The sequence below is a fragment of the Schistocerca cancellata genome, chromosome 2, assembly GCF_023864275.1.
Source record: "Schistocerca cancellata isolate TAMUIC-IGC-003103 chromosome 2, iqSchCanc2.1, whole genome shotgun sequence".
In the NCBI taxonomy this organism is placed as follows: Eukaryota; Metazoa; Arthropoda; class Insecta; order Orthoptera; family Acrididae; genus Schistocerca; species Schistocerca cancellata.
The window spans coordinates 1,059,781,017-1,059,807,476 of NC_064627.1; the positions used below are offsets into that span (position 1 = coordinate 1,059,781,017).

Sequence of the window (26,460 nt, forward strand, 5' to 3'; positions counted from 1 at the left end):
GGGTTCGAGTCCTGTCACGGAGCTGATAAGGGGTCACATTGGTTTTGGCTCGTCAGTTGGAGGGTGTTGTCTTAGAGGTTTGTTAACATTGGCATGTCAGCGTTGTCTAGCGCTACCGGGACCTAACGAAGAACATTGTGCTGATTAGGGAATGTTGTTACACGTTCTTGTTTTCATTTCGATATCTGTATTTGTGAAGGCAACTGCGTGAAGTAAGATCTGTTCTGAAGCTATGCTGGATCTTGCGCTCTGGGTATTTTTGGTTTGTTTTGATCCCGACTATTTGGGTGTCAGGAATATGGAACTGTGTTATTAATGTTTGGCTTGAACAGCGGACAAACGGCTAGTTTAGTATGTGTGTAGTGGCATGGCATCCTCGTGAAGGCGTGCCCGCTAGATTGCTATTGCGTCTCCTCAAAGTGTAATTTCCACCTTACTAAAACCCCCTTGTTAAAAGAGAGGAAAAAAAACCTTTAGAAATACCTTCTATTTGCATTAACTATCTTACCTGTCACTTAAGTAAATATCTGCTCAGTGGTTAAGCTAATGGGAGCACCTATCCTAAAAGCAACTAGCGCAATTCTGTTATGGTGGCTCTCGTGCCTATTTTGGTCTGAAATATTGTATAAACAGGCTTACATGCTCCGTATCGAACTTCTGATGTTGTTTTTTGAGTGATTGTGGATTATTAAAATTCATTATAGTGAAAACATTTGTATTTTACCAACCGTGTTTATAAGTTATTAATGTGATTGGCTGGAATGTAATACGAAAGTTTTAGGACCATAGGTTGTCCAGGCTGACATTTGAAGCCATGCTGTGTTGTGAATTCATGTATTTATGTTTTATATTGCAATGAGAATTTAAATGTGGTAAACCCACGCTTTGTGATTAATAATTAAAGATTTAAGAGTGTGTTCACTTAGCGCTTACTTATGTGTTGTATTATTATTATTTTTAAAAAATTATATTAGGCGTTTTAATTTAACTACTTGTGTGTTAAATCACGTCTGATGTGTCAATTCCTTGGCCCCATCCACACCTTGGTCGTAGTCTTTTAATATTAAATGATCAGACCACCATTCCAATGTACACAGTGGAAAAGTTCACAAGGGGAGGTACTCTCCACAATATATAGTCAAAGTAAAGAAACTTCTAAGGAAACAGAGGCTACTGCATAACAGGTACAAAACAAAGCATAGGACTATAAATGGAGGGATGCTGAATGCAACACATTTGACAGTCACGAGAGCAATGCATGAAGGCTTCAATGACTACTGTAGCAGGATATTGTAAAATGATCTTTCACAAACCCCAAAGAAATTCTGGTCATATGTAAAGACTGTTAGTGGCACCAAGGTTAATGACCAGTGACCAGTCACTCATGGACGATACTGGAGCCGGAGCTGAGAGTGGCAAAGCAAAAGCAGAAATGCTTAACTTTGCTTTCAAACGTTCCTTTACAAAGGAAAACCCAGGACTATTGCTCCAGCTTAATTCTCATATGACTGAAAAGATAAGTGAAAAAGATATTAGTGTTGGTGGGATTGAGAAACAGCTGAAATAATTCAAATTAAAAAGCCCCAAGGCCCCATGGAATCCCTATCAGACTCTATACCCAATTCACTGATGAGTTAGCCTCTCTGTTAACTATAATCTGTCATAGCTCCCTTGAACAAAAAATTGTGTCCAATAGTTGGAAGAAAGCACATGTCACACCCATACAGAGATGGGTAGCAAAAGTGATCCACAGCATCACTGTCCAATATCTTTGACATCCATTTGTTGCAGAAAGTTAGAACACATTCTGATCTCAAGCGTAATGAGGTGTCTTGAACAGAATGACTTGCCCCCATGCCAATCAGCACACGGATATTGAAAACATAAATCATGTGAAACCCAACTCACATTTTTCTCAGATGGCATACTGAAAGCCATGGATCAAGGCAGGTATGAGGTATCAAGTGCAATTTGTGACTGGATTGATGATATCTTGAAAGGGAGGATGCAGCAAATTATCTTGAATGGGAAGACACTGAGAGACGTAGAGGTGACTTCGGTGTACTCCAGGGAAGTGTGCTGGGTCCCTTGCCATTCGTGATATATATTAATGACTTTGCAGACAACGTTTATAGTAACCTCGGACTTTGCACGTATGATGCAGTTATCTATAATAAAGTATAGTCCAAAAGGAACAACACAAATATTAAGTAAGATCTTGAGAAGATTTCAAAGTGGAGCAAAGACAGGCAACTTGAAAATTGTACACTTCACAAAATGCACAAAAATAAAGTCATAGGGATGACTTCAATATCAGTGAGTCACAATTGCAGTCATTAAACTCACACAAATAGCTGGGTGTAACATTTTGTAGGGACATGAAATGGAATGATCACATACACTCAGTCATGGGTTAAGGAGGTAGACAACTTCGGTTTACTAGTAGAATACTAGCAAAACGCAATTAGTCTACAAAGAAGAGTGCCTACAAATCACTTGTGTGACCCATCCCAGAATTTGGTCAAGTGTGTGGGACACACACCAGATAGGACTGACAGCCAGTTTTGGATGCGTACACAGAAGGTCAGCACAAATGGTCATGAGAGTGTCAAGGAGATGTTGAAAAAAGGTCAGCACAAATGGTCATGAGAGTGTCAAGGAGATGTTGAAAAAACTGACCTAGCAGACTTTTGATGATAGACATAAACTATTCCAAGAAGGGGTACTTCAAAGTTTCGGGAACCAGCTTTAAGTGACGACTCTAGAAATATATTACAACCCTCTAAATATCACTCTGATAGGGATCATGATTATGGGGTCAAATTACATACAGCATGCACACAGGCATTTAAACAATTATTCTTCCCACATTCCATACATGAATGGAATGGGAAACACCCCTAATAAATGGTACAACGGGACATACCCTCTGCCATGCACTTCATAGTGATTTGCAGAGACAGATGTAGATACAGGTGAGTAGAAGTAGCCTCACTGTGTGGAAGCATCATGAGGAAAGTGTGTTGACATCCATATGGCATGGAATATGGTTCAAAAAATTTTGCAGCAGTGATCCACAATGTAGTTTATTGGATCTAAAATTGTGGTCATTGTCCATCTATTTGCTTCTGAGCCTATAAGATAAGCATTATTAAATATTCTCTACTTAACTGGTTTCTTTTTTATACAAATGAGTTCTGAATTAGTCAAGTATGGAGGCAGATACACGGGCAAGGGGTAGTTACTAAAACTGATAAATTGGCTTTTAATTTTAGCTTTATTGATGTATGGTCTATGGATATAGGTGTCGAGTCACAGGGGTGATTTTTAGTGGATAGGAGAGAGGGTATGATTGTATGGGGGAAAGTAGCTGAGGTGGACATTTTATTTAAATGTTACTTTTTTTCAGAATGTTTTTTTTATTTTCTTGTTCTTTTGGCTGGTCTAGATCTTTTTTTATGATACATGTTGGTAAGTACTCTGCTAAAATATGTTTAATTAATATTTTATTTTAATTACATATGTAATGACTTGTGTTTTAACAGGTTGATTTTAGATACACAGCTTAACTAATGTCAGTGATGCCAGATATATGTTTGTATCATTGTATTATTTGCTTTTTGGGAATACCATTCATGTGTGTTTGGTGGGTTTTGTGGAGGTTATTTTAACTACATAAGTAAAATGGAGAAGATGCATTTGCCCTACTTTGTAAACGGCTTCTTATTTTTCAGGTATTTGCTGGGTATTGTGGACTTCACTTGGTATGGAAATAGCAAACATACTGAATAATAACTATATCAATGTAGTAGAAAACCTAAAATTGGAAAGAAATAGTCAAAAACAGAAGGGCATTAAGGTACCAAAAAAAAAATGCAGTACTATGTTCTTAAGACCAGTCACGGAAGATGAATTGCGGAAAACTATACAAAAACTTCTTCCAAGAAATCAGCTGGTGGTGATGAAATAACAAATCATGTAATAAAGCTGGTAAGTGAGGAGATAATAACACCACTGCTGAACATAGCAAACTGTTCTTTCAGAGATGCAATTTTTCCAGAAGAACTGAACATAACGAAGGTAGAGCCAGTGTACAAGAAAGGGTGTAAGGATGATCCCAACAACTACAGACCAGTTTCACTGATATCAGGTTTCTCAAAAATCCTAGAAATGCTTATGTATACCAGATTAGTTAACTAAAAAAAAATAGACAAACATAACATTCTATTACCCTCACAACATGGTTTCAGAAAGGGTAAATCTACAGAATCAGCAATTGCCAGTCTAACATAATACGTTTTACGGTCCTTAGAAGAGAAAAAGGTTGTCTCTGCAATGTTTCTGGATCTTTCAAAGGCATTTGACACCATTGAACATGAAATGCTGATACAAAAATTAAACAACTATGGCATCGAGGCAACCAGGTGAATGGATAAAATCATACGTGTGCAACCACAAGCAGTATGTATCATTAGGAAACTCATATCAATCAGAAACCAAACCCATCAAATATGGAGTGCCGCAGAGTTCGGTAAGGGTGCCATTGTTATTTAATGTGTTTGTTAATGATATAGGTGTTGAGGAGGAAGAAAAGAAAATATTGTATGCTCATGACATGACAATACTAAATAGTGACCAAAATATGGAACAACTTGAGAGAAGAGCATACATATCTACAAAAGTCACAGCTCAATGGCTGTTGGAAAACAAACTGGTTATAAGCCTAAAAAAGACTATATAAGCAGTGTTTAAAAACAAGGAAAAGGCTGTAGACATGGATTTAGAGGTTGATGGAACAAGGCTGGAAGAAGTAGAATCTGCTAGATTCTTAAGTATTCTTGTGGATAATGAACAGAAATGGAAAAAAAAACATATTAATAATGTCTGTAAGAAACTGAGTTCTGTCATATTCTTAATGATGCAGCTATCACAGTATTCAGACAAGAACCTTCTGTGTAAAGAGTATCTTGTACACTGGCTCTACCTTCGTTATCTTCAGTTCTTCTGGAAAAATTGCATCTCTGAAAGAACAGTTAGCTATGTTCAGCAGTGGTGTTATTATCTCCTCACTTACCAGCTTTATTACATGATTTGATATTTCATCACCACCAGCTGATTTCTTGGACTTAAGTTTTTGTATAGTTTTCCACAATTCATCTTTCGTGACTGGTCTTAAGAACATAGTACTGCATTTTTTTTTTTTTTTTTACCTTAATGCCCTTCTGTTTTTGACTATTTCTTTCCAATTTTAAGTTTTCTACTACATTGATATAGTTATTATTCAGTATGTTTGCTATTTCCATACCAAGTGAAGTCCACTGTGTGGGGAAACTCCAACGAACAAGGGACAAAACGTGCAGAAACTGTTTCAAGAATTTAGGTATCTTAACTTTTTCATCGTTGTATATACATAAAACAATAATGTACATCACAAAAGGTAGTGAGGACTGGATTACAAATGCTAGTGTACACACCCACAATACAAGAAAGAAGAATGAAGTACGGAGCATACACCACTGACTGGCAATGCTAGAAAAAGGACTCCAGTACTCTGGTATCAGACTACTAAGAAGTCTGCCTAAAAACCTGCAAGATAGTGTACTTCACAATGACTTTCCAAAGAAACTTAAAGACTATCTCATTGAAAAAGAGATTTACAGTGTTGCAGAATACTTATGCCATTAAATTTGTATATATTGTTATTCATTATCAATGATGTAAAAATGTAAGCTAAAGGTGTAGAAAAATAAGTGATAATGAATGTTAATACTTTGATATGTCCTATACTACACGTACATTTACTGTACACAATGTAATCTTACAGGATCAAATAAAATTCAATTCAACATTCAATTCAATTCAACCCATGAAATAGCTACATTGTGTCACATGATGTCATGTTTGCATGATGTATTTGGAATACATTGTGTTTGCAGATGCCATTTTGTCATCTGTGGTGGCACTCTCTAATGTTGAATGTCTATGTTTACAAGTTGTATGTGAGCAATGTTCGTAAGGCATTAGACTTAGGGCTTTATGTTGTTCCATTTTCTGTTGTCTTGTCTGCAAGTTATACTAATGGCAGTAGTTATTGGCTACTCATTTGTTTCCTGTTTGTTTCCCATTTTCAAATTGTTAGTTTGCTGTGTCATTAACAATCAAAAATTTAATTCCTTGTTTTTTATTAGTCACTAATTATGTATCTTAATGATGAAATTTGTGAATCAAACATCGGTTGCTGCTTTGGACAATGAAACAGCCACAACAATTCCATTTCTGCAGTTATATGGTCTCACAGCTGAAGATGTGAATTATCAATAGTGTGGCGAACTATTGAAACTGACCATTGTTGCTGGGTGTCACACCAGGAATGAGCATGTGGCAGAACATGTATATGGGATGAACTTGGGTTGTATTAGTGGTTTTTTGTTTGGTTTGTTTTTATTTACTTTTCCTTTTAAGAAAAGACAACTAAAAACAGGGATGGGGAGAAAGGTCTACAAAATACTTCATAGAGAAACAGAGGTGTTGAGCTCAAGATTAGATGTCCTTTACCCTACTGCTGCTAAGACAGATAAAAAGTAAAATGCGGTCTACAGCTCGTGCATCGTTCACTAAAACGGGTGATAACTCAGACGGCAAACACAAATGAGAATATGAGTGGTTAAAAGAGCATTCTGTCAGGAAATGGCGGACCATCAATAGTTGAGGGCAATGCGCACAAAGTCGTGGAGCACCACCACTTAAATGGCAATAGCTAAAAAACAGTGCCCAAAATGTGACCTTGCTAAAATGATCTCCTCTTGATCAGAGGGGCGATGAAGTGGTCATCCAAGCCACTGGAAGATGCTTAATTCGCCAGTGCTTGTTCTCATGAAGGGAGGACTAGTAGTGATGTCAAAGTGATGCCAAAATGACACCGCCTGCTGATTGATGGGAACACAGAGACCATCGGAGAGAATGGAAGAACTAGCAGACTGAGAGACGAAGACTGCAGCCTTTGGAACAGCGTCAGTGGCCTCATTTTCTGTCAGCCTGACGTGACCAGGAACCCACATAAACATAATAGTGGCTCCATCAAGAATGAGCAAGTGACAGCTTTCATGGACATGTTGCCCTAACAGATGGGTGGTGTGCAGCATACTGAGGCTCTGAAGGGCACTGAGAGTCAAAGAATATGACAATTGAAAAGCCTGTGTCACTGGATGTACTGTGTAGCCGGATACAAAGTGAAGAGCTCTGCCGTAAATGCTAAGTAGTGTTCCGGAAGCCAGTACCTAAAATCGTAGGTGCCAATGACAAAGGTGCACCCAACAGCATGGTCAGTCCGAGAGCCATCACTGTACACAAAGGTACTATACTAAGTTCCATGAAAGAGCATGAAACTTAAGGCAACAGAGCAAGGCTGTAGTAGTGTCTTCAGGGAGCGAATGAAGGCCACGATGAATACAGGCCGCCACATGAAGCCAAGGTGGTGAAGGTTCACAGTCATTGTAAAAATGGCAGGTATCATGAAGTTCAGCTGCCACAGCTAGAGCCGAAAGTGAACTCCAAGTGGTAACAGAGAAGAGGAACGTGCCCCATACTGGTGATCAAAGGAGGCATAGGATGGATGGCCAGGCAGGGGAGATATACGGCATGCGTATCTGCCAAGGAGAAAGTCACGACGGTGTGACAGCGGTATTTCGACAGCTTCGGCGTACAGACACTCAACTGGGGTTGTATAAAAGGTACCCGTGCCCAAACGGATGCCACGATGGTGGATACTATTAAGACAGCGTAGGAGGTATGGACATACAGGTGCAGAAACAGAACACCCAGAGTCTAGTTTCGCACAGACAAGGGACCGGTACAAACAGAGGAGGGTGGTTCAATCTGCACCCCAGGAAATCCTATTGAAGACACATAGGACATAGAGACCGCGTACAGCAGGCTGCCAGTTAAGACATGGGAGGACCAAGAGAGTTTCCTATTGAGGATGACCCCAGGAATTTCATAGATTCTGCGAACGGAAGAACAACAGGCCCAAGATGTAAAGACACTGGAAGAAACAAACTGTGCCGGTAGCAATTCATACAAACGGTTTTGTCAGCAGAAAAGCAAAAGCCATTTTCACTGCTCAACAAGTAAAAATGGTCAGAACATCACTGAAGACACTACCCAAGGAGACAAGTCCATAGAGAACTCTAATAGATCACACAATCATCACCAAAAAGGGATCTGGAGATGTCTGGTGGGAGAAAGGGCATTGTAGGGTTAATGGCAATAGCAAAGATGACGATGCTCAGGACAGAACCCTGAGGCACACCGTTTTCCTAGATAAAGGTATCCGACAAGGCGGAACCCACACGTACCTTGAAAACTGGGTCTTTCAAAAATTCCTCAAGGAAACGGAGCATGCGGCCACGAAAGCCCCATGTGTAGAGAGTACAGAGAATACCAGTCCTCCAGCATGCGTTGTGGGCATTCTTCAAATCAAAAAACACGGCCACAGTCTCGTATTTCTGCAGAAAGCCAATCATGACATCAATGGACAAAGTAATGAGATGGTCAAATGCAGAACGGAGCACTCGAAATTCACCACTGTGCAATGCTAAGTAAATTCCAAGACGCGAGCCACCATACCAGCTGGGCATGAATTGTGCATTCCATCACCTTGCAAACACAGCTGGTGAGAGAAATGGGGTGATAGCTAGAAGGAAGGTGTTTCTCCTTGCTAGGCATAGTTATGGGTATGAGAGTGGCTTTATGCCATTGTCAGGGAAATGTGTCCTTACCCAGATGCGATTGCACATACATAGGAGAAAGTGCTTGCCAGCAAGAGGAAGGTGCTGCAACATCTGAATGTGGAAATCGTCTGGCCCTGTGGCGGAGGATTGGGATGAAGTGAGAGCATGATCTAGCTCCCTCATCATAAAGGCGGCACTGTAGCACTCACGATTCTGAGAAGAGAAGGGTACTGACCAAGAATCCTCCACTCATTTCCAATGGAGAAAGGCAGGGAGATAATGGAAGGAGCTCAAAATCTCAGCAAACTGGCGACCCAAAGTATTGGACAAAGCAATAGGATCCACTATGACACCATCTGCTACTGTCAAGCCAGAAATTGGGGAATGGACCTCGGTCCCAGAGAGCCATCGGAGGTTGGCCCAAATTCCAGAAGAGGAAGTGGAATTGTTAAAAGAGCTAGTAAAGGAAATCCAGCTAGCTTTTCTGCTATCCCAAAGAACACGATGACACTGTGCACGCCAACTGTTTGTAACAAATGGAGTTGGCTATCCTAGGATGACAGTTAAAAACATGGAGAGCATGACTCCACATGCGAATTACATCACAGCACGCCTCAGTCTACCAAGGGAATAGGTCACGGCACAGTAAAGAGGAAGTGTGAGGAATGGAACGTTCTGCAGCGGTAAGGATAATGTTTGTAAGATATTTTATCTGGTCATCGCAACTGGGGAAATGTTGTTCGTCAAAGGTAGCAAGGGAGGAGTAAGGCCTGCAGTTGGCCTTAGAAATCTGCCATTTGAGTGTGCACATAGGTGAGGTAGTAGTTAGCAATCTGAGAGATTATGGGACATGGTCACTCGAATGTGTGTGTGAGAGAGAGAGAACTGACCACTCAAGATGATGGGGAAGCTAGGCAATGCGGAAGGATGCAGAAGGATGTATTCAAATGGGAATAGGTGTGTATGGAGTCTGAAAGGAACGTGTGTGCTTCCGTGTTAAGGTAGATGAGATAAAACTGATTGAGGTCAGCCAAGAGGTCACATCTCTGACACGTTTCGGAGAACCTCAAAGGGGATGGTGCACATTAAAGTCAACCAGCAGCAGAAAGGGGTGAGAGAGTTGGGATTGGGTTGGGTTGTTTGGGGAAAGAGACCAAACACCGAGATCATCAGTCTCATCGGATTAGGGAAGGGCAGGGAAGGAAGTCAGCCGTGCCCTTTCAAAGGAACCATCCCGGCATTTGCCTGGTGCAATTTAGGGAAATTACGGAAAACCTAAGTCAGGATGGCCGAATGTGGGATTGAATAGTTGTCCTCCCAAATACGAGTCCAAAGTGCTAACCACCGCACCACCTCGCTCGGTCTGAGGGACTTGTCCAATAAGCTAGAGGAAGTCTGCCAGGGGTGATGCCGAATGATGGAAGGATGTAAATGGTACAAAGGGAAAAGGTCAAGTCAGGAAAGAAACGAAAATGCGGACTGCAACAGCTTGAAGCCAGGTAGTAAGGGAGATGGGTCGACCATTAACATCATCCCAGATGAGCAGCATGACTCCCCCATGAGATGGAATGCCATTCTCGGGGGAAGGCCATGGCGGACCAGGTAGAAATGTGAAAGTTCAAAGCAGTCATGAGGTCACAATTTTGTTTCCTGCAGCTAGAGAACAAAGATACACTGCAATTCTAAGAGCACCTGTAAGTCCTCTCTGTTGGATCGAAGGCTGCGAACATTCCATTGGAAGAGAGTCGTAACGAGGAAAGGGGAGGAAGGAAAAAATGATGGGGTGTCACTTCGGTGACCGCGGAGTGCCAGCCTTCTAACACTCAGTGCTAACTGGCACAGAGGCTTGATGAATCCACTCCATGAGGTCTACAGAAGCATTAGCATTCTTCTTCCGTCAGTCTGTGGAGTCCACGACAGAAAAACGGTTGGCGGCGCGCACTGGCGACATGGATGTTGGCCGGGTAAGAGTATCACATGACAACATCACTGAAGAGGATCTCTTGAGTCAGTGAGGGAGAAGACAGTTTCCCTTTGTTTTACTTCTTGGATACTTTCCGGTTGGCAGAGGAAGACTCAGATCTTTGTTGACTGGAGGGATGTAGGAAGTCTTCACAGGAGTACTCCTTCTCTCCTTTCCACCTGTCAGTTGTGTAGGAGGTGACTTCGCCCTGTGAGGCAAAAGTTTGATGGCTTGTTGCACAGCTGGAGGAGGAGATGGGGATGTTTCCATGACACTGGGTGATTTCACAACCGCAATATTGAAATTTAGGTCGCATGTCTGTGCGGCCACGTGCTTCGTGGAACGAGATGTAGCAACAACAGTACTGTAAGTGCCGGATGGTATAACTCAGGGTTTCCGCCTAACCAACAACTTGCGGGCAATCATGTGAAGCACATTTTCCTTCACCCAGAAGCCCTGGACAGCCTGCTCATCAGATACTCAGGACAATCTCGGGAGGCAGCAGCATGATCACTATTGCAGTTGATACTGTGAGGAGGAGGGGGTGGATAATCGCCCTCGTGAGCATCCCTACCACATGTTACACATTTGTCCGGGTGTTGACATGACATTCAACTGTAGTTGTAAGGGTGACAGTGGTAGCACGCATCGGATTCGGAACATACAGTCAGACTATGATAACTTCATTACCTGCTTTGGTCTTTAACCGAAGCACCACTCTATGAAAAGTAAGGAAAACAGTGTGAATGGGCACTAAGGATGCCTCTACCTTCTTCACCACCCAATGGAGTGCAGTGACACCCTGATCCTCTGATCCTGGATTTCTGCCTCGGTCAGACTATCGAGCAACCTAGTGTAAATACCAATACGGGAAGAATTCAGTGCTCCATGGGCCTCGACATGAACAGGACCATGGAAAAGCGAAGCTGCAAGCAGCTGATGTGCTTGAGAATCAGAAGTCTCCAACACCAAAGAGCCATTTAATAAACAACAACAAGAGTTCACAGGCCAGCAATTGCATCAACACCATCCTGAATAATAAACCGATTCACCATAGCAAAGAATGAGGAACCGTAGTGCAGTTGGGATTGTCTTTGAACTGCTAGCCTCATTCCATTTATGTTTGGTAGACGTTGAATGTGAAGATGATGATTGGCTCATTGCAAGAAAATCCCCCTTGACTACCAGCATATGCGATGATGTGCTCCTTCCAACTGAGGGGGACCCCACACCTCAGGTCACACATCCTGAACACCTAACAGAGGGACTAATTAGCAATGTGGGAAGATAGCAGCTCAAGCAATCACCCCTCCCTGGCCTGGCCTGTACCAGGGGGTACGTGTGAAATCCTACCTGTTGACCTGGGACTGGGAATTACACGTCACCAAGTCACCTGTTACGTAACAGATGCATGGGCCGGCCTTCAGGAGTGCACAGGGACGAAGAAGGAAAAGAGGATCCTCAAACGGCAAAGTGGAGGAAGGATAGGAGAAGGGTAATGTGAGAAAAAAAGAAACGAAAAACAGTGGAGAGACTGTTCTGATGTCATCTACTGAATATGCAGAACACATTACCAAACACATCCATATGTTCCCCAAGGGAGGAGGAAAAGAGGATAGACATGCAGCACAGAAGGGAAAAGATGCTGCGAAGGCTGGGCCCCGTGTGTATTGTTTATTGAACCGGGGACCTAGAAACGACAGAGGCGCTTCATCCCGCCGTAGCCCTCAGTGGTTCACAACCCAACAACAGGCCACAGAAGTCCACCCACCCCACCACCGCCCCACAATGAACCCAGGGTCATTGGGCGGTTAGGCCCCCAGTGCCACCCCTCTTAACACCCCCCCCCCCCTCCCGGGAACATCTCATACCAGATGAGTGCAACCCCAAATGTTTGTGCAGTACAGTAATTATGGTGCACATGTATGTGGAGACAGTGTTTGTGCAGCAATCGCCGACATAGTATAACTGAAGCGTAATAACAGGAACCAGCTCGCATTTCCCAAGGCAGATAGAAAACCGCCTTAAAAACCACCCACAGGCTGGCTGGCACACTGGACCAGCACGCCTTCCCGATCAGGAAGCAGCGCGTTTGACCGTGGTATCCAAGCACAAAAACCAAAGAGCGGCGAGCCCCCTGGGGTGATTACTTTTTGTGTGTGTGTGTGTGTGTGTGTGTGTGTGTGTGTGTGTGTGTTCTTTGCAATGTTTGCATCAAAAATGATGTTGAAGTAGTTTTTTTATAATTTCACGGTTAAGGCTGTCAAATGAAGTTCATAGATATTAATTGATATTGGTGGGTATAACGGTTGAGTTATTTTGGTCAGGTTTGTTAAACCTCCAAATTGTGGTTTGTTGGTATCGTTGGCCAATACAGATGAAGTGAAATTTTCAATATAGGATTTCTAGAGTTGTGTGTGGTTTTGAGGTTATCATGGATTTTGTATAAGCTGTTTAGGTTCAGTTTTCAATAAAGCAGGAGGCAGACTTTGGGTCATTGTAAGATACTGGGAAAATGTTGTCAGTCTACAAGCGAGATTGCTTACACAACAATTGTGTGTCTTGTACTATACTCTAACCTAAATATTACTCAAATGTGTGTGACCAATACCAGATGGGACTAATTCAAGATGTTGAACATACAGACAGAAGGGCAGCCTCTAGTCTGATTCATTGATCATCATCACTGAAATGCTGAAAAACATGACCTAACTGCTTGAAGGTAGACTCCAGCTATGTCAGGAAAGTGAGGAATCTTTGAATACACTACAGCTCCCTTTGTATCGCTCCCACAGGGACTACAAAAACAATATTAGATTAATTACAAACTGCACAACAGTACGTAAGCATCATTTTCCCTGTGTTTCGTCCGATTTTCTTCGGCATATTTAACACAAAACTTCACAGATAAAGATTTTTGTAGAATTATGCACTGTATCTTTCACGAAAAAGCGTTACCTAGCACCCTATTATACAAAAAATAAATCTTACTCAAAAAGTAATCTCATCGGACATCATTTTGTAAAATGCAAAATGTATGGTCAAGAACTAACACTTTCGATATGTGAGTATCGCAAGTTGGGTTGGTCAAGAACTAACACTTTGGATATGTATCACAAGTTGGGTTGGTAATCTGACTATAATGACGGGATGCGGTGCGATCTGTACGTTTACCGCAGATATATTTTGAACTGGATACCATTGTTCTATATTTCCCAACCACATATTATTGGTCGTGGAGGGTAGGGTTGCATCAAATCTGTCTTCCTACAAAAATGCTGAATGCATACCTGCAGCAGTTGCTCCGAATTCAGGGAATCGAATGATATCAAATTAAAAGATTTGTTCAGAGGACTCTTGTTCAGCTCTTGAACAACATACTTCAATTGATCACTCATGTTTACAAAATTATCGTATTCGAAAAATATACCAAATCGGTAACTCAGTTCACAGTTGCGTTGTTTATGTCAAAGCATACAAACGTAAGATAAAGTCGCACCACACGTTGCTGGGATGTGGACCTATCCAAAGAAGCGAAGTTTATTTACTTTCCGTTTAGCTGGACTGTAGCAGTTTCACCTCCTCGTTGACGGGAGAGTTGTATAAATTTACCAGTTTATTCATCAGCAAGATAGAGCCTCATGCTTTCGAATCACCTATGTTGAAAGAAATTACGAAAACCACATTTTGAAAGGAGTACTGGTAATGTCTTCGGGGTTAATCTTTGACAAGAGCGTAGTTGTGGATGGTACACGTCAAGCATAGTGCATGAAAACATTGTGTTTGCATGGGTAAAATGGCACCGAAAAACAGCAAGGAAGCGCAGGTGGGTTATTCATAAACTTTATTATTGTGTTCCTTCAGCTTTGCATTTGTGTTCTAAATCCAGAAAAAATGTACACCAAGCACTAGCTCATAAAACATAAGGCGTGTAGAAGCTTACCGCCTGACAGTTCTATTGGCGGTGCTCCTCTACAAACTGTATTATTTATATTGTACACAAAAGTGTTCAGTATTAATCCTTGTTTCGTGTATGTTTCGCCACAAAAGTTCTGATTTTCTTGCACTCGTAGTTGCAAATACGGCAGCCGTTCAGACAACAAGTTACTAAGTGATATTTGTTGTCATCTCCCCCGTCCCTTAACCGCCACTTCATTTACTGCAGGTGAGGGTTGACATTTTTATGTGTAGCATCCACCCAAACTGTACCTCTTCCCCTACAACACCTACCATTCAAAATAACGTAAAATAAAATAAATTTATACAAAAAATTAAAAACCACAGTTTGAAATAAATCTAGCAACTGCTACCAATTTCATGGGTTTCCAGCGCTTGCGACAAATCACCATACTTATCCATGTACATCTGTATTCCGCAAACCACCGTGAAGGGTATGGCTGACGGTGCATCCCATTGTCCCAGTTATTAGGGCTTCTTCCCATGCCATTCACATATGGCGTGTTGGAAAAAATGATTGTTTGAATGCCTCTGTGCGTGCTGCAATTATTTTAATCTTGTCTGCACGATCCGTATGCGAGTGATATGTAGGTGTTGCAGTGTATTTCTAGAGTCATCATTTAAAGCGAGTTCTTGAAAATTTGTTAGTAGACTTTCTTGGCATAGTTTACAGAGTCTACAAGAGACTGTCAGTTCAGTTTTTTCAGCATCTGACGCTCTTGTATGGGTCAAACAAACCTATGACCATTTATGCTGCCCTTCTTAATGCATGTTCAATATCCTCTGTTAGTCCTATTGTATATGGGTCCCACACACTTGAGCAGTATTCTAGAATGGGTCACATGACTGATTTGTAAGCAATCTCTTTTGTAGACTGATTGCACTTCCCCTGTATTCTACCAACAAACCTAAGACCATTTGTACTGCCCTTCTTAATGCCTTACCCACAACTGAGCTTATGTGATCATTCCATTTCATATTGTTACAAAGTGCTACACCCAGATATTTGTATGAGTTGGCCGATTCTAACAGTGACTCATTGATATTATATTCATTGGATACTACTTTTTTTTTGTTTGAAATTTTGTCAGGATCTGACTGTATTTATGCAGCTTCTTTCAGGTAGTACTTAGTTATCTATAACTGTGTCATCTACAAAAAGCCTGATGTGACTTTTTATTTGTATGCAAGGTTATTAATAGACGATGTGAACAGCAAAGATTCCAACACACTTCCCTAGAGCACACCCAAGAAGTTAAGATCGTACTTTTGACTATAAGTGTGTGACTTCTGTTTCTTTGTTGGATTCATTTCAGCTTACTAACATCCACAAAAACAACTACAATAAGCAGTAGATGAGCAATAGTAATATACACAACAAATTTCAAAAACCTCTAGACTTACCACAGCCACGACAGTGACTTTCAAATACACTGCATATATGACACCATGTACCTCATCTCCATGATGTCGGAAGTCATATCTAATGCCCAAATATGTCTTAATATTTTACAAGTTGGTGCAAGGGGCACATTAGCGTTTTCACAGTCCTTGGGTCATCAGCAGATGCCCTTAGTTTGTGTGTCTTCATTTGAAGTCTGGATCTGTGTCTTATATTACAAGTTACCTGAAACAAATCGTGTGTAAAGTATCCAATAGTATCAGTACCGACTGAGGCAGTGCATCTATTAAGACACTGGCCTCATATTTGAGAGGATGGAGTTGTTCTGTCTGGCCATCCTGATGTAGGTTTTCCATGGTTTTCCTAGATCAATAAGATAAATGCTGGGATGGTTCCTCAAGTCCATGGCTGACCACCTGTCCACTCCTCATATATCATATTGTGTATTGTGTGTGTTGTATATTTTGACATGTTGATTTGGATTGTTTTACCTTGACAAATCCTATATCATTGTGAGATGATCCTTGTATGGATAAAGGTAAGTGGTGGATATATATAAAAATAAATACTTTTTTAAATTTACTATATCTTTATAGAAAATTTGAAGATTGAGTTAATATCCATACTAATTTAAATTAATTTTAAGTTAATAGCATATTCAGAAATGAAATGAATTTACAGTGTGTCTGAAAATTGTGCATTTGCCACTTTTGGACATTTGTAAAACCATTTATTGTTGAGTAAAATGTAATTATTATTTTTATTATTAATCATTGGATACATGCAGATGTCACATTCAGATCTCTTGTTACATACAGAGCAATCTTTATGATACTGTATTGCACACAGCATTTCACACATTAAGAACAGGTTCTGTTCAACTTGTGATAAAGGGTCAATAATTGAGTAACTTTTGAAATTTATAACAGCTTTGTCAGTAATAGCTTATAAACAAAAACAGTAAGTTCATGTTAATGCTGTGAATAGTGGATATTCCAGGGGATGAACTGGCCATCTGTTTGGCTAGATAAGCAATTACTCACCCAACATTCACTTTGACACTTCCAGGTGTGAATTTGCAGATGCGAGAAATGCCCCGACTCATTTGGATATGGAACGTCATCTGACGGGCTAATGCCCCATCTAATAAAATCTGCGCAATCAAAGAGTCTGTGACTGCTTGACATCACTCTTCCCATTTCTCCCAGAAGTAGTCCCCCATCCTATGTCACAGTTTCCTCTTGTGTAATGAGCCACTCCAACACTGTGGTTGCAGAACCTTACAGAAAGTCGCTCACACCCTGGTGGAATCCCTCCTCCTGGCTCTCCATGCCAAGCATAGTCTTCCTGATTCTTTGCCTCTAATGTTTATGGATGACAGTTTGACTGCTGCTTCATTTCCTCCCAGAAAGTGGTTATTACTCTCATATATGAGATGTTAAACACCTTTTGAGGTGAGTCCAGAGAGGTTGGGGTTGAGATGTCTCCTGACACATGGTGGTTCGGGGAACCCTCACTCAATCCTACCTCCTTTGCCTGGTGCCTTGGTCATCTATCTTTTACTCTGTTTTTAATTGCTTTTATATGCAGATCGTCCTATTCTACTGCACCCCATGTCATTTTTTTAGGAGTGCCTCTTCATATAGCAGTACAGCGAAAGCAAGACCTTAAGGATTCCTTATCCTGGGTACTAGCCGATGACAAAAGACAGTTGAACATATTCTTGTGCTTCCTCTGAGTGAGTAGGTTCTGTTCCCATCTATACACTTTGACAGTATCGGATCAGGGGAGGAACAGTTGCTGGAGTTATTTGTCTATTGTCAGTCCACTAATGTTCATTATGTTTTTATCCTTTTCACTTGCGCGTATCTCCTCCCCACCCAACTATTAGGAATTATTTATTGTTACTGTCTTACTCTCCACATTGGGTTAGTGTGGTCAGACATGGGGAGTACCTCTCGCTGCTGATGGCCCGCTCTCTGGTTTGCAGACTGGTCCAGCCTACATATCGTACTTGTATCATTTCTCATTTCTGGCACTCATTTCTGGCATCAGTATTGCTTTCAGTGCCTTGATTTTACCCCTTCTGCATGCAGTCACATTTGATGTCTCCAATGCAAGATGGACTGTCCCATGAACGAGGGACTGGTGAACTCTCTGTTTAGCCCCTTACCCCCTCCACCACCACAATCAATCACAACTGCAAGTTTTTAGTCTTATTCATGTGCCTTTCAACAATTTCCTCTACTATTCAGGCAGTTGTTACCAAGGTACCAGTCATTTCCAAGCAGCACTATTTTAATAAAACCATGTACTTTTCTCAAGAATACAACTGTTAGGTAGTAACATTTTGAAATAGTCCTCAAATACAATATTTTATTGCATTCTGCATAACCTTTAAATTCAGCTGAGTCAACTTTTACCTGCTTTTGGTAATTTATTATTCATCCATGGCTGATTTTTAAAAGGATATTGACAGGTCGTGGTATTACAGTTTAAGAAAATACATTATTTGTAAACACAAGAAGTTACATACAAAAATGCCACAGGTTTTCAGCCATGGCCTTACTGTAAGATCCGTCTGGCATTTGGCTGTAGTATTATAGGGAAACTATGGATAACCTAGATTAGAGTGATCAGATGAAGAGTGAAGCATCCGTCATCCTGAATATGTGGCCAGTCTGTTTTAAAACAGCTCAGCATTATTCAGTTTATTCCCAGTGTTCTTTTTTTTCCCAAAGAAAGTGTTTAGTGATGTAAAAGAGTGGTGCTACACTGTTCATTTAGCCGGCCGTGGTGGCCGTGCAGTTCTAGGCACTTCAGTCAGGAACCGCGTGACTGCTACGGTCGCAGGTTCGAATCCTGCTTCGGGCATGGATGTGTGTGATGTCCTTAGGTTAGTTAGGTTTAAGAAGTTCTAAGTTCTAGGGGACTGATGACCTCAGATGTTGAGTCCCATAGTGCTCAGAGCCATTTGAACCAACACTGTTCATTTGCTTCTCGGCAGGAATCACCGAGGTCAGCCGGAGTTTACGGTACCACCTCTTTGCTTTGATCTATGACAAAACTGTGTTGTGAGACATCATGGGGTGCAGCATATTTTATATTTGAAATGGGTAGTGTATCCAGGGGACATGTTGGGGTATGTGGTGGTGCTCTGTAGTGTGGGATGTTTGTTTCTGTATTGTTTGTGAGTGATTTTGGTGATGAATCAAACTCCTTATGTTCTGTTTGTGAGGAAAGTTAATGAGTTATTTCAACATCGGCAGTTGTAGACAGTTTTCAGGTCTGGATTATTAGTGTGGGGTGCTTTTACGACTGTGATTTAATTTTGTGCTTTGTTTTATGAAGTTTACAAGTAGGTCTCTGCATACTACAGGGAGGGAAAAAAAGTTGACTGGGATTAAATTCCTACAGTTGTTTGGTTTAATTGCAGAGTATGTGAAGTGTTACGCTTGTGGAGAAGGTATGAGATTGGCAAAAGTTGCTGCATATAATTCCAGGGACCAGTATACGTGGCACTGTAGGAGGACAGCTTACAGTATTCTATCTGGGGGGTATCTGGTTTGAGAAGTCTAGGCTGACCACTCGAAAGATTGTGATGATTACATTGTTTTTGCTATCACTATATTGCAAGATTTATGTATTGTCTTATTTATTTTGTTTTTGTGGTTTTATTTATTTTTTATTGCAGGTGTACAGTATGTCTGTTTATGCGTTTTCTTGTCTATTGAAATTGGCATTAATGCAAATGTTTGGGTTGTGCTGATAGTTGTTGCTAATTATGTTAGGCTGTTGTTGGTAGATATCATGGAGTTTGTTTTACCCACATCAGAGAGGTTTGATTTTCAATGTTGGTTAGGCCTGTATCAGCCAGTATCGGATTTTGGAGATATGTGTGGCTTCATGGTACTGTGGTCTTCATTTGAGCTATATAGCTCAAGAGAAATTTCCAGTGCCAGTTTTCTTTTGCTGACAATTTTGTTTGCTTGATTTTTGTGTTAGTATTTGTTTTGTTGTCTCTGTTATTGAGACTGACATATATTTATTTTGTGCTCATTCAAATGCCCCCCCCCCCTATTTCCCGCATTGTCCCATTGCTGTTAAATGTTCTCTGGATTATTTGTGTCTGTTTGCTTGTCTAATGAGTGATGTCATTGTCACCATATTTTATATGCCTAAAGTAGCAGTGTCCACCACCTTGATGACATCGTGGGTCAAAGCTAATGGGTGTTACCACAATCCTCAGTTTCTTGCTATATGTATTAGTTTGTAATGTAACACTACAACATACATCAGGACCTTGGTGACACTGTTTGGCTTCCATTTTTTGTACTGCAGGTTCCCATTTCTTTGGTAGAAAAACTGAACCAGACTCTCTGTAATGAGTGATTTTGAGATCAGAAAGATGATGTTTTTGGTATTATCTGTTGCAGAGCTTCAAGTAAGATTTTCTAGGCAAGAAAAGAGAAAAATAAAAATTATGGTGTTGAAGTGTGGTGTGAAATGGCAGATGCTTTATTGTTATTGTTTATTTATGTTATATTTTTTCACCAAACCACTACTTGGTGGTGTTTAAATAATCCCCACTGTGTGGCATATATTGCTTAGGAGATAATTTTTAACTCCCTGTACAAATAAGTTCATTTTAGGGTCTCTTTGATCTCCTTGAACAACTTATTGTAAAGATTTATCCCTTTGTAGAAAATGTTGTTTTCGAATTTTATGTTTATTCTTTCTTGATAATTAAAAGTTCACTCTAGATCTTGTTCCATGGTCATGGACAGAGCTGTCTGCAGTAATGATCAATGTTATTTTTGTCTTGTGAAATTGGTTGGTGAATGTGTGGTTAAAGTCACCAATGTTTTGAACAGGTCTTTACAATCAGCCCAATTAGTGTTTTTGGTTAGTTCTATTTACCTTATCTGTAATTTGCACACTTTGTTAATATTTTCTGCATTTGCTCTCAGAAAAGAATTGTGTAGCTAAGAATTGATTGTACGTTTGTATATTATGTAATGCCTGTTACACAGTGATGACAGGACTCAAGGCAAGTATCTTTATTTGTTCACAAAACTTCAACTTAGAATCAGTGTTCATTCCTATAAATTAAATGCCCTTTTCTCTCTCCAAAATGAAATTCATAACATTTTATGTTCAGTGTAACTTGTTGAGCAACTGGTCACTTTCTTGACCATTTCATTTGCTTTCTATACAAGGAGTTATATCGTTGTCTCATAGGCCATAATACTGCTGTCCCCAGAAAATAAATTTTTTCTCCAAGATTAACACTATTAGGAAAGTCATTAATGTGAAACAGGAACAGTATTGGCCCTAATACACCACCCTGTGAACTCATATATTGACATATTTTGGTTCTGATAAATGTTTCACTAAATGTTTAGCCTTATTTGAGGTTTGTCAAAATTTACTCTTTGTACTCTGTGTGCTGAGGTAGGTTTAAATTATAAATGCATGAGCAACTTACCCAGTTCCTGACAATTATTGTAAAATTTTTACTTCTGAAGATCAGAATTGTAACAGTAATGAAAGAGAAATTACAGGGTGAAGTGTAAATAATTTCAAGGACAAAAGTGCAAAAGGAAATAAAGAGCAAACATGGAACAAGTAAACTGTCTCCAAACTATGATGTCTTTAGAATGTGCATTTCAGCAACAGGTTTAATTTTCTTTTTGTTTTTCCAGCCACAAGACAAACCAGTGAAAATCAATAAATGGGATGGTTCTGCTGTCAAAAACTGCTTGGATGATGGAGTGAAAGAGGTACCGTAATAACTTCGTCTCTCTCTTTACATCAAAATTCATATTGTGCATTGTACTGAATTAGTCTGTTTTTGAGAAATATTGAGCATTCTTTATCACCCTATATTGTGAATGAACATTGTAAGGGCCAACATTGCAATTTCCTTCGTCATAAAATACAATTTTTTTTTGTCAGATTACCCTAATGAGGGTACTAAATAAATAATACTGCTGAATATCTGTAAATCAACTGTAATATAATCAGATAAATAAAAAAAATCTACTCACCGAGTGGTGCCCCCCCTCCCCCCCTGGGGGCTCACCGCTCTTTGGCGGGTTCAAGCTTGGCTGTCATAGGGCCCTAGCCTTAGCAGCATCTTTTCCCTTCCATTATTCTGCATGTCTATCCTCTTGCTATTCTTTTTCTCCTTCCTTGGGGAACATCTCTGGGATGCTTTTAGGAATGTGTTCTGCATTTTCAGTAGCTGGCATCAGAACAGTCTCTCCACTGTTTTTTCTTTCTTCATTCTCCTCCTCCTATCCTTCCTCCGCTTCGGCATTTGAGGTTCCTTCTTTCCCGCTGTGCGCTCCTGAAGGCCGGCCCATGCATCTGATGTCTAACAGGTGACTGGGTAACACATAATTCCCAGCCCCAGGTTGATAGATAGGGTTTGCACGAACACCCTAGTACGGACCAGGCCCAGGGAGGGGTGATTGCCTGATCTGCTATCTTCCCAAAGTGCTGATTGGTCCCTCTGTCATCTGTTCGGGAGGGGGGTGAACGATCATCTAAGGTGGGTGAGCCCCCTCTGAGGGGGGGGGGGGGGGGGGTGGGGAGGGGCTAGTTGGAATGAGTGTGCCATCAAATATGCTGGCAATCAAGGGGGATTTTCTCGCAATGAGCCAATCACCATCTTCCCAGTCAACGTCTACCAAACGTAAACAGAATGAAATTCCCGATTCAAAGACCCTCTCAGCTGCACCATGGTTCCTCATGGTTTCACATACTGAAAGCAGTCAGTCCTTTGCAATGGTAAATCCATTCATTATTCAGAAAGGTGTTGATGCATTTGCTGGCCCTTTGAAATCCTGCTCTTGTTTATGCAGTGGCACTTTGGTTTTGGAGACGACTTCTGATTCTCAAGCACAACAGCTGAGTGGTGCTTCGGTCAAAGATCAAAGCAAGTTATGAAATTATCACAGTCCGATCATATAATCCAAACCCAATGCGCTGCTACCAGTGTCATCGTTATAACTACACTCGAATGTCTTGTCGACACTCAGTCAAATGTGTAACCTGTGGTAGGGATGCTCACGAGGGTGGTCATCTGCCTCCTCCTTCACACTGTATCAACAGCAGTGGCGACCATGCTGCCCCCCTCTTGAGATTGTCCCAGAAGGACAGAAGTAATACTCCCATGAAGACTTCCTATGACCCTCCAGCCAACAAACTTCTGAGTTTTCCTTTGCCGACTTGGAGATCCTCTTCGACAGTGTCCCCGTGTGATACAGTCACACAGCCTACCTCAGTGTCACCAGTATGCACTGCCATCCATTTTTCTGCCCTGGACTCTTCAGGCCGACAGAAGGAGAATGCTGATGCCTCTGTAGATCTTGTGGAACAGAATCCTCCAGCCCCTGTGTCCTTTAGCACTGAGTCTTCGAAGACTGGCACTTGGTAGTTCACTGAGGCGTCACCCGTTCTTTTTTTCGCTCCTCCCCTTTCCTCATCACGAGTGTCCTGCAATGGAATGTTTGCAGCTTTTGACCCAACAAAGAGGACTTACAGTTATTTTTACATTTGTAGCATCCACTTGTTCTCTGCCTCCAGTAAAGAAAATTGCGTCCTCACCACCACTTTGAGCTCTCGCATTTCTTCCTGGTCCGCTTTGACCTTCCCCTAGAGGACAGCATTCCATCTCACGGGGAAGACTTGCTGCTCATTCTGGATAATGTATATAGTCAACATATCTCCAAGACTATTTGCCTTCAAGCTGTTGCAATCTGCATTTTCCTTCCTCGCTTGACCTTTCCCCTTTATACCATTTACATCCCTCCATCAATCAGTGTCACCAGAGAAGACTTCCTCCAGCTTATTGGGCAGTGCCCTCACTCTTTCTGCTGTTCAGTGACTTTAATGTGCACCATCCCCTTTGGGTTTCTCCCAGAACCTGTCTGAGAGGTGTCCTAATGGCTGACCTTCTCAATCAACTTAACCTCATCTGCCTTAACACATGAGCAGCCATGTTCCTTTCAGACTCCATGCACACCTATTCCCATTTGGATATATCCTTCTGCACTTCCCAGCTTACCCATCATCTCGAGCAGTCCGTTCTCTCTGTCACGTACTCAGTCAACCATTTTCTGTCAGCTATCCGTTTTCTGACTCCTACCCCACCTACGTGCACACCCAAATGGCAGCTTTCAAAGGCCAACTGCAGGCTTTACTCCTCCCTTGCTACCTTTGACGAACAACATTTCCCCAGTTGCAGTGACCAGGTAGAATAGCTTACTAACATTATCCTTACCAGTGCAGAACGTTCCATTCCTTGCACTTCCTCCTTACCATTCCGTGTCCCAGGCCCTTGATGGACCGAGGCATGCCACAACACAATTCATGAGTGGAAATGTGCTCTCCGCATTTTTAACCATCATCCTACGATGGTCAACTGTATTCGTTACAGACAGTTGCGTGCACAGTGTCGTCACATTCTTCGGGATAGCATAAAAGCTGGCTGGATTTCCTTTACTAGTTCTTTTAGCAATTCCACTTCCTCTTCCTTCATGTTGGCCAACCTTCAATGGCTCTCTGGAACTGAAGGCCTTCTCCAATTTGTGACCCGACATTAGCAGACGGAGTTATAGTGGATCCTATTGCTATATCCAACACCTTGGGTTGCCAGTTTGAGCATATTTCGAGCTGCTCCTACTATCTCCCTGCCTTTCTCCATCGGAAATGAGTGGAGGATTCTCAGTATATACCCTTCTCTTCTCAGAGTCGTGAGTGCTACAGTGCCACCTTTACAATGAGGGAGCTAGATCATACTCTCACTTCATCCCGATCCTCCGCCCCAGGGCCAGACAATGTTCACATTCAGATGTTGCAGCACCTTCCTCTTGCAGGCAAGCACTTTCTCCTACATACGTATCTGGGTGAGGACACATTTCCCAGATGCTGGCATGAAGCCACTGTCATACCCATATCTAAGTCCAGTAAGGACAGACTCCTTTCTTCTAGCTACTGCTCCATTTCTCTCACCAGCTGTGTTTGCAAGTTGATGGAATGTAAGATTCATGCCCAGCTGGTACGGTGGCTTGAGTCTCACAATTTACTAAGCACTGCACAGTGTGGGTTTGAGCATGCCTTTCTGCAGTTGACCATCTCGTCACTTTGTCCATTGATGTCGTGAACGGTTTTCTGCGAAATTACCAGACTGTGGCCGTCTTTTTCGATTTGGAGAAAGCCTATGATACCTGCTGGATGACTGGTATCCTCTGTACACTCTACATATAGAGCTTCTGTGGCCGCATGCTCTGCTTCCATCAGGAATTTTTAAAAGACCGAGTTTTCAAGGTATGTGAGGGTTCTGCCCTGTCAGACACCTTTGTCCAGGGTTCTGTCATGAGTGTTGTCATATTTGCTATTGCCATTAACCCAATAATGGCCTGTCTCCCACCAGGCATCTCTGGCTCCCTTGTTGGTGATGATTTTGTGGTCTCTTGCAGTTCTCCACGGACTTGTCTCCTTAAAACCACTTGTATGAATTTCTGGTAGCACAATTGTTTTCTTCCACCATTTTTACATCTTCGGCTTGTTGCTCTTCCATTCGTTGAAACTACAAAATTCCTGGGGCTCATGCTCAATAGGAAACTTTCTTGGTCCTCCCTCATGTGTTACCTGGCTCCCTGCTGATCGCAGTCCCTCAGTGTCCTATATGTCCTCAGTGGTACTTTCTGGGGAGCAAATCAAACCACCCTCCTCCATTTGTACCAATTCCTTGTCCGCCCAAAACTAGATTCTGGGTGTTCTGTTTATGAACCTGTACATCTGTCCCTCCTACGCTGTCTCAATAGTATCCACCATCGTGGCATCCGTTTGGATGCTGGGGGCTTTTACATTGGCCTGGTTGAGAGTCTGTATGCAGAAGCTCCCAAACTACCACTGTCATATTGCCTTGATTTTCTTCTCGGCAGATACACATGGTGGTCTTCCATACCTGGCCATCCATCCTATGCGTCCTCCTTCGATGACTCTTTTGATCGCCAGTATGGGGTGTGCCCCTCTTCTCTGTTAACTTCTCCTGAAGTTTGCTTTCAGCTCATGCTCCAGCAGCTTAACTTCACACTACCAGCCACTTTCCCGATGGGTGTGATGCCTTCACCACCTTGACTTTGTGCAGTTGTATGTGTTCACCTTGACGGTCATTTGCTTCCCGTGGACACTGCTCCAGGATTTTCAATTGCATCATCTGCTCTGACTCTCTGTGCCCTTCAGAGCCTGAGTGTGCTGTACACCGTCCATCCCTTAGTGCAATGGGTCACTTGCTCTCTCTTGATGGAGCCACTGTGATATTTATTTGGGTTCCTGGTCATGTTGGACTACCGGTAAACGAGGTTACTGATGCTGCTACCAAGGCTGCAGTCCTC

The 26,460-nt window shown here is 41.7% G+C and overlaps 2 protein-coding genes across 2 annotated transcripts in view; one reads left to right on the forward strand and one right to left on the reverse strand.

Annotated features, from left to right (window-relative positions):
• Positions 1 to 14,197, reverse strand: part of LOC126163059 (intraflagellar transport protein 81 homolog) — a 104,229-nt gene extending 90,032 nt beyond the window's left edge. The window contains exon 1 of the mRNA XM_049919959.1: positions 13,983 to 14,197. Within this exon, the coding sequence (XP_049775916.1) occupies positions 13,983 to 14,090 (108 nt within the window). The 5' untranslated portion in view covers positions 14,091 to 14,197. The remainder of the gene's footprint in view (positions 1 to 13,982) is intronic.
• Positions 14,198 to 14,340: 143 nt separating this feature from the next.
• The window catches only part of LOC126163060 (signal peptidase complex subunit 2), a 38,999-nt gene continuing 26,879 nt past the window's right edge, over positions 14,341 to 26,460 (forward strand). The window contains exons 1-2 of the mRNA XM_049919960.1: positions 14,341 to 14,518; positions 21,757 to 21,834. Coding sequence (XP_049775917.1) covers positions 14,480 to 14,518; positions 21,757 to 21,834 — 117 coding nt within the window. The 5' untranslated portion in view covers positions 14,341 to 14,479. The remainder of the gene's footprint in view (positions 14,519 to 21,756; positions 21,835 to 26,460) is intronic.